The sequence below is a fragment of the Crocodylus porosus genome, unplaced genomic scaffold (assembly GCF_001723895.1).
Source record: "Crocodylus porosus isolate Cpor-Errol unplaced genomic scaffold, CroPor_comp1, whole genome shotgun sequence".
NCBI lineage: Eukaryota > Metazoa > Chordata > Crocodylia > Crocodylidae > Crocodylus > Crocodylus porosus.
Window position 1 is genome coordinate 7,897,171 of NW_017728926.1, and position 8,722 is coordinate 7,905,892.

Here is an 8,722-nt window from a genome sequence, read left to right on the forward strand (position 1 = left end):
GCAGGGGTGCAGGCGCGGGCGGGGGCCAGGCTTGTGCAGCCCCGCGTTGCCAGCTCCGCCGAGCGGCCCCGGGGGGATCTCCCCGGCACGCTGTCATGTCAGGTCCTGGATCGCGCTGCGCAGCCCCTGCGCAGCCATTGCTTTCCATCGGCCCCGGGAGGCTCCTGGCCCGGCCGGGGGCCCACGGGCAGGGCCCGGCGGGGATGCCCGGCCAGCTGCGGGGACATTTCCCTTCCCCTTTGCCCTCTGCGCTATTTTAGGAACTGCTGCGCTCATGAGCAAACAGCGACGCGGCTGCTCTTTGCACGGGCTGCGCTGGCAGGAGGCTGGGCTTGGCTGGCACGGCGAGACCAGGCCGTCGGCGCCTCGCGGGCACCCACGCTGGCGCAGGCTGCGAAGCATCGGCCTGCTCGCTCGTGGGCCGGGGGCAGGGCGGCACCGGGGGTATCGGGGCCTTGGCGTAGCTCCGCGCCCGTCTGAGCTCCTGCAGGCGCAGCCTTCCCGGGCGCTGGGCTCCTAGCAAAGCCAGGCGCAGGGGCGGGGCAGCTCGGCCAGTCCCCAGCCCCCCGGGCAGTGACGCCGCCTCTGCCCTTCCCAGAGATCGCGCCATGGTCAACGAGAGTCCCAGCAGCGGCAGCTCCGGCTCCCGGTCGGACGGCGGGAGCAGCAGCGGGGGCGAGAGCTCCAAGGACAGCTCGCGATGCTCCACCCCCGTGCTGGACGCCGAGCGCCACGAGCGCCTGCGGGAGAAGATGCGCCGGCGGCAGGAGGCCGGGGACAGGTGGTTCTCGCTGGAGTTCTTCCCCCCGCGCACTGCCAACGCCGCTGTCAACCTCATCTCCAGGTGTGACCCCCAGGAGGCAGGGCAGGGGAAAGAGCCCGCCTCCCATCCAGGCAAAGGAGCCGGGAAGGGGGCTGTGTCCTTTCTGCTGAGGAGGGAGGTGGACCTTTGGGACCCCCTGGGAGTGCCACGCTGGGGCTGCCAGGGAAGGGGGGTGTTTACCTGCTCGTGCTGAGACAGAGTGGCCCCTGCCGGGTAGAGAGAGGTTAGGACCAGTGCGGTCCACGTCCCTGGACCTGCACACCCTGTGTGTCTCTCGAGGCATCCGGACCTCTGATGTCCAGCACTGTGCTGCTCTCTGCCGTTTTCCCCAGGGCGAGGGGCTGTGTGTAGGGCTGCGGTTACAGGCACTGCAGACTTCCTGTCCCTTGCTCCTGGTTGTGAAGCGTGTCTCTGTTCACACTTCACCCAGATGGAACAATTTGGCTTACAAACCAGATATCTGTGTCTCAGCCGTCATCATCCACAAGCTGCTCAGAAAGCCGAGCCCAAAAGCCAGCCTGGTGTGATGGGCATTGGGCAGGGGAGTTGCGGCCTCCCACAGCAGCCCAATCTTGGAAACCCAGAGCTGTGTGAGATGTCTCAGTTCATCTTCCCCTTGTCACGGCCCCCTGCAGAAGAGGCAGGTCCTCCATAATCCCCATCATGCTCTCTACCCTAGCCTTGCCTTTAGGTCTTGCAACCCCCAGGTACTCCCTGAGCGAAGCCTCCTCTCTATTAAGGGCTTATCCTGGAAGACAGGCCTAGATTTCCTGCAATCCCTGGCTGCGCCCTTTGACTTCCTTGAGCACTGTCCCTTCAATGGTGTGGGTCTGTTGGGTCCTTGGGGCCCCTTATAATTTCTTCTGGTCCCTCTTGCTGTCACTCACTTCAGCCCCTCTTAAGCTGCGCTGATCATGTCCTGTCAGCCTTCATCCCCCCTGGCAGCAAGCACAAACTCCCAGATATGAGTCAATCCCCATGGTCTCATGCCAGACCCCATCTGCCATCACACTCTGCAGGTTTGACCGCATGGCAGTGGGGGGCCCCCTCTTCATTGATGTCACCTGGCATCCAGCTGGGGACCCAGGCTCTGATAAGGAGACATCCTCTATGGTCATTGCCAGCACGGCGGTCAACTACTGTGGCCTTGAGACCATCCTGCACATGACGTGCTGCAACCAAACCAAAGAGGAGCTCACGGCATACCTACACAAGGCCAAGCACTTGGGGCTGAAGAACATCATGGCGCTGCGTGGAGGTGAGAACCCCTAGGCCCACGACACATTCCTGTCACCACTCTTCCAAGGTAGGCGGTGACTGGCACAAGCCAACATAGAGGCCTTGATTCATAGAGGCCAGCTGGATAAATCTCTGCCTGAATCTGTGTTCTCTTCCCTGGAAGTGCCTGATCCCCTCAAGGTTAGTTAACAGTAGCACTGCACTCTTTTCTGGGCCATGCAGGGTTTGGAGGCTCCTTCCATTGCTGGAGCTGGAAATAAGGATTGAACTGGATATTGTTCGGAAGTAGTGGGGGCAAGGGGCACGTCGGTGGAACAGAGCTGTGGAGCCAGCCGTCACAGAGGCTGAACTCCCCTTCCTGTTAGTGGTGGGCCACGCTCCTAGCTCTGCTTCCCTTTCACGCTGGATGAACTGTTGATGTGACCTGTGTCCCCTCGTCCCTCAGACCCCATTGGCGAGGAGTGGGAGGAGGAGGTGGAAGGATTCAACTATGCTGTCGACTTGGTGAAGCATATCCGTTGTGAGTTTGATGACTACTTTGACATCTGTGTGGCAGGTAAACGTGTCTTGTTGCGCATTGGCTGGGGACAGGGGGTCTTCTGAGACTGGGGAATTGGTCAAGCCTCTTGGCAGGCCACAAAGCGCCGACTTGCTTGGGTTTGGTTGGGGTCTTAATGGTGTGGACATCTCACCACCTAGCAGAACTTATCTTGGTGCTCTGTAGGTGAGAGGGAGCCCCACATGCCAGCTCAAGTCTCCTTGCTCTTCCTGAAGGCTATCCCAAGGGCCACCCTGATGCAGAGAGCTATGAAGCTGACCTGCGGTATCTGAAGGAGAAAGTCTGTGCTGGAGCAGACTTCATCATCACTCAGCTCTTCTTCAGGTCCAGAACCTTCCTCCAGTTCCTAAAGGACTGTCAAGCCATTGGTATCACCTGCCCTGTCGTTCCTGGGATCTTCCCAATCCAGGTGAGAGCGGGGTGGGATGACAAACATCATCAAACTATGAAACCTAGAAACTATGCTATGGTGGGCTGGAATGGGGAATTTGCTCACTTGGGGAACAAGCTCGTTGAGGTGGAGATGACAAGTCTCAAGTGTGCTACCGCCTGCCAGCCTGCTCCTTTCCCCAGAGGTCCTCACTATGCAGTGGGTCAGTCGGAACCCACACCCAGGCTGGACCAAGCCAGCCACAGCATCTCTCTTCCTGGTAAGAGTTTCCATGCTAAAACCACCACTCGGGACAGTGTAGAATAGGAGGGAGGTCTCCTGGCTGCATGCTCCTGGTGCCTCTCCTACCTCAATTGAGCCTCTCGAGCCCTCGCTTCCTGTAACAGTGGGGAAAGTGAGGCACAGAGAGGGTAAAGTAACCTGCCCACAGTTGCACTGAGAACTTTGGGTGAAGTTGGGAACAGAACCCAGGAGTCCCAATTTAAAAGCTCCTAATTTTGGCCTCAGAAAAAGCCCCCTCCCCTGAGCTGGGCTCGTTATGCCACTGAGGAAGTGGGGCCTGGAGGGAGATCCTTCCACAGCCACTGTGAACCCCCCTGTCATGAACTACCTTCCCCTCCCCCTGCCTTTTCCCAACACCAGGGTTACCACTCCCTTCGCCAGCTGGTGAAGCTGTCCAAGCTGGAGGTGCCACAGGAGATCAAGGATGTGATCGAGCCCATCAAGGACAACGATGCAGCTATCCGGAACTACGGGGTTGAGTTGGCCGTGTCCATGTGCCGCGAGCTGCTGGATAGTGGCCTGGTCCATGGGCTCCACTTCTACACCCTCAACCGAGAGGTGGCCACCACTGAGGTTCTCAAGCGTTTGGGCCTGTGGAAGGAGGATCCCAGGTGAGCGGGGAACTTTCCTGGCTTGCAGACCAAGGTATGAGCCTCTTAGGTCCTCTCTTGTAACTGGGGGAGGTGCCATTCAGGACACAGGGACGCCCCGGCTGTATCGGCTTTCTCCTTTCCAGAGGGAAGGTGCATCCAGGTCAGATGCCGTGACAGGCACCACCTACAATCCTAGTGTGGGGGATCCAATAAAGAGAAGCCCTTCTACTACTTCCTGTTCTCCCTTCAGGCGGCCTCTGCCTTGGGCAGTCAGTGCCCATCCCAAGAGGAGAGTTGAAGACGTCCGGCCCATCTTTTGGGCCTCCAGGCCAAAAAGCTACATCTACCGGACTCAGGAGTGGGATGAATTTCCCAATGGCCGCTGGTGAGCCACCAACGTAGGAAGAAGGGTGTGGGAGGGAGTGAGGTATGCAACCAGCCAGGCAACCCTGAATGCGCAAAGGGCTGGGCTCATCTCGGGGTCCTGCTGGAGTCTCATCAACAATGTGTTGCTACAGGAACTGTTCCAGCAGTTCCCAGGTTCTTGGAGCTATGTGAGCAGGGCTGCTGGGCAGCTGCACTGGGACAGCAGGTCTGTGGGTCCCTGGCTGGGCTCTCTCCCTCCTCCTGGTGGGCAGGCTTTCCCTTCTCTTAGTTTGCTGTTCACAGTCTGTCTAGGGCAGCCTATTAATCCAGCCTCTTCTGCTCCGGCTTGCAGGGGCAACTCTTCCTCCCCAGCCTTCGGGGAGCTAAAGGACTATTACCTCTTCTACCTGAAGAGCAAATCGCCCCGGGAGGAGCTCTTGAAGATGTGGGGGGAAGAACTGACCAGCGAGGAGAGCGTCTTCGAGGTGTTCACCTGCTACATCTCTGGGGAGCACAATAAGAATGGGCACAAGGTGAGTGACAGCCTGGGGGAACCGGTCTGTAGAAAGGAGAGCTGGAACCTGGGATTGCTCTCCTTAGCTGGCAGGGCCTGCATGGAGTCTTCTTCAGAGGTGGTCTCCCTGGAGCTCATTGCCAACCTCAGGCCTGTGCATGCTGTGGTGAAGGGAGGGTGATCAACAACCTATTTCCCTCCCTGCAGGTGACCTGCCTACCCTGGAATGATGACCCCCTGGCTACGGAGACCAACCTCCTGAAGAAGGAGCTGGAGAAAGTGAACAGGCGAGGGATCCTGACCATCAATTCCCAGCCCAACATCAATGGGAAGCCATCCACTGACCCCATCGTGGGCTGGGGGCCCAGCGGTGGCTACGTCTTCCAGAAGGTAAGAACATCGTGTTGTGAGGCCTGGCAGGACCAGCACAGCCTCTCTTTCTGGAGGCTATGGAGTTTCCACCATGAACTCCAGTTTCCCTCCCAATGGCTCATGGCTGAGCAAGATGGAGAGCCTTGACTCCCCCATCTCTGAGAGTTTGCTCCCATAGCTCATCATCATCAGTGGCACCTTCTTTCTTATCTCAGTTTGTCTATTTTCAGGCTTCAGCCATTGGATCTCATCCTAGTTGAAGGGGGCCCTTTATCTGAAGTCTTCCACAGATGAGCAGTGAGTTCCCTTTCAGTTAGTTTGCTCCGGGATGAGCTGAACAGATAGAGCTTCTCACTGGCAGGCAGGTTTACCAGGTCTTTTCTTGAGGCCGCCCAGAGCGGACCAGTCTTTCCCATCACCTCTTATCCTCAGCCCTGTATTGCCTGGCAGTGCTCCTTTAGTCAAGGGCATGCTGTTTTTATTCCCTTTCATTCCTTCCCCTCTGCCCCAGATCTCCTTCCTTGTTGCAAACACCTGCCTTAAGAGACCGTCTTCCTGCCTACAGCCCGAGCCCAATGCCAAGTCCTGCCTCTGGGGGCATGCAGTAGGGGGTGCTCTTCTCCCCAGGCCCGTACACACCCAGTGGCTGTACATGCTGAGGTCAGAAGTGCCATTTTAGGAATGTGTGCCAGATTAACAACCAAGAGAGTGGAGGTGTTAAAGACAGTGTGGGTCTTGGGTTCCAACTTGGGCAGGTAATTGGACTTCCCTGAACCTCCTAGCCATATCTCACTCCATCCATTCCTGGCCTGAGCAGCAGAGCTGTGCGCTGTTCAGACAGTGGCTGTATTTCACCTCAGAGGCAGGTCTGCTCTCACTGGCGACTAGCAGCAACTTTCCCCTCACCTCACTTGCCACGCAGCCCTGGGACCTCTCCCCTTTATAGAATTGCAAAGCCTCATCATCATGCACCCCTCATGGGTCCAGTCTTCCAGCAGGGGTGACGCCTAGGAACAAAGAACCTAATTAAAGGGATTGGGGTGGCTTGGAGCTGTTGGGCCGGCAGATGGCCAGGGCGGCTCCACAGAGATTTCCCTAAGAGCAAAGAAATCAATCATCCTACACAATGGCCAGAAAATGGATCCAGGGGCGCTTGGGGAGGAATGGGAGGGGGGGCGCTGGTGTGGGCCAGCAAAGCACAGAGCATGGGGCACATGGAGCTAGGCTGTGTCAGCTCATGTAGAGAAGACTGAACAAAGGAGGTGCTGCTGTGAGGGGGAAGGGGCTGAGGAGGGGATGGCTGCCAGGGGAGGGCACCACCCAGCAAAAATGCCAGCCTGGGGCTCTTAGACACAACCTCCCACCCTGTGCCTGCTGCTTGCGGCCACATGGATCGCTGGTGTGGCAGCTGCAAACGCTAGCCCAGCACAGCTCAAGTGGTAATACAGAATGGGTAACTTTGGGCCCCTTTGCTCTGACTGTAGGAGGCAGTCAGGCAAAAGAGACTGGGCACTCTGAGCCCATTCCCAGCCCTGCCATATTGCATGACATGCCCGCTCTGTGCCTTGCCCCCCACCCCAGTCCCACAGCATTGCTTGTGCCCATCTGAGAGGGCAGGCAGGGGGGAGGCTGCTCTTTGTAGAGTCTTTCTGAGTTTAGCTGCAAAGTCAGGCCCCAGACAACTCAGCACTGGCTGAACCCAGCTTTGAGCTCTGTGCTTCCTCCCCAACCCTTGCAGGCCTACCTGGAATTCTTCACTTCCAGTGAGATTGTCACGGCCCTGCTCCGAGTGCTGAGGAAATATGAGCTCCGGGTCAATTACCACATCGTCAATGCCCGGGTAAGGATGGTATGGGACAGACATGTCCCTTGGGGGCAGGTGGGGCCAGCTGATGTGCTGGGCTTCTGGCTGCACCATGGGGTAGGAAGGAGGCTGTGTAGCCAGGATGGGCGAGGCTGTTACCTGCAGCACTTCCCTGTTCTGGGTCATGCTGGCTGGGGCTGTGGGAGGTTGGGTGTGTTTATGACTGGGCAGGCTCCTGTACCTTCTTTCTTATATGGGACCAACCTTCTCTTGGCAGGACGAGAACATCACCAATGCACCCGACTTGCAGCCCAATGCTGTCACCTGGGGCATCTTCCCTGGCAGAGAGATCATCCAGCCAACTGTGGTGGACCCTGTGAGCTTCCTGTCCTGGAAGGTAAGGGCCCACCTTGACCCACAGGGCTGGGGGAGCAGAGCTGTCTACTCCGCTTGGGGCAGCACTTGTGCTGAGATGCACTGAATCCTGCCTTCAGGAGCCGGTCTGGCTTGAGCAAGGACCTCAGGCTGCTGTCTATGCAGTAGAAGGCTGGAGAGGCAGTTTGCCTTTCCCAGGACTGGGAATACGCACTGTGGGGTAGCTCTGACATGTCAGGTCGAGGCCAAGTCTCTGTCTAGCCCAGTGCCCTGCCCCTGACACACTGACAGGGCACAGGTGCTTTAGAGTACAAGCAGCAAGGCCTCCTCTTGCCTCCATGAGGAGGCAGCATTGCCCTGCAAGAGGGATTCCTCTTGGTGCAGCCTGTTATTCTCAGGGGCCCTGGCTGAGGCTACAGCCCATGGACGGGTCCTCACCCTTCTGTCTTGGCCCCCTTGACAGGGTGAGGCCTTTGCACTGTGGATCGAGCAGTGGGCAAAGCTGTATGAAGAGGAGTCGCCATCACGCATGATCATCCAGTACATCCACGACAACTACTACCTGGTCAACCTTGTGGACAACGACTTCCCGCTGGACAGCTGCCTTTGGCAGGTCCTGGATGACACCTTCGAGCTGCTCAGTGCCCCCACGCAGTGCTGACCCGCTGCAGGCCAAGGCACAGCTGCAGCAAAGGAGAGTGGTCCCATTTGGCACCCGGCCATATTCCCTCTTACACATGCTCTTCCTGCGCCAAAGGGAAAGGCTCTGCAGAGAACCCCAACAGTCCCCATCCCCACAGTGGACTTGTCCCAGCCCTCTGCTGTCCCCTTATGCACTCGTGGCAGCAAGGACCAACCCAACCTCTGCACCAAGGCCTGGGTTGCTCTCTCCACAGGTCGCTTGAGCAGGGCCCGCCACCCACAAGGACCATGCCCTGAGACTCAGCTCAACTCTCAGCTACCCAGAGCCCCAGCCCCTGCCTCACCTTGTCAGGACTGGGACAAAGAATTCTGCCCAGCCGGCCCCCCTCTGGTGAGAGTGAGCAGGACTCTGGCCCTCCCTGTAATAAAGGTTTGTCATGTGAGCCAGTCTTGGGGTGTGGAGGAAGGCTGTGCCATCCTGTGCCGCTGGGCTTTGTCTGGCCCATTTTAGCCACAACACAGGGTTGCAGACGGAGTTTGGAGTCTCTCAGAAAGACCCGAAAGACCCTCCCTGTCAATGGAGACGCTAGCATTGTGTGGAACAGCTAAAGGCCTGCATGCCAGAGCTGCCAGGAGTGCACACACATGTAATCTGTGCCCTGTCTACGTGGCACTCTTCCAAGCCGGTAAGAGCTGGGCCATGGAGACAACCCTGGGTGTCAGTGTGGAGCACTCCAGTGCACGCTCAGTCTGCTCCTCCTG

The 8,722-nt window shown here is 58.2% G+C and overlaps 2 protein-coding genes across 2 annotated transcripts in view; one reads left to right on the forward strand and one right to left on the reverse strand.

Moving 5' to 3' along the window:
• Nucleotides 1-610, reverse strand: part of CLCN6 (chloride voltage-gated channel 6) — a 21,562-nt gene extending 20,952 nt beyond the window's left edge. The window contains exon 1 of the mRNA XM_019541713.1: nt 381-610. Coding sequence (XP_019397258.1) covers nt 381-610 — 230 coding nt within the window. The remainder of the gene's footprint in view (nt 1-380) is intronic.
• MTHFR (methylenetetrahydrofolate reductase) lies at nt 591-8,407 on the forward strand. The gene is made up of 11 exons (XM_019541331.1): nt 591-844; nt 1,843-2,081; nt 2,508-2,618; nt 2,837-3,030; nt 3,655-3,905; nt 4,138-4,272; nt 4,606-4,786; nt 4,975-5,157; nt 6,878-6,979; nt 7,221-7,340; nt 7,782-8,407. Exons 1-11 carry the CDS (start codon nt 609-611, stop codon nt 7,977-7,979), a joined length of 1,950 nt encoding a protein of 649 aa, XP_019396876.1. The 5' UTR covers nt 591-608; the 3' UTR covers nt 7,980-8,407.
• Nucleotides 8,408-8,722: the final 315 nt, after the last annotated feature.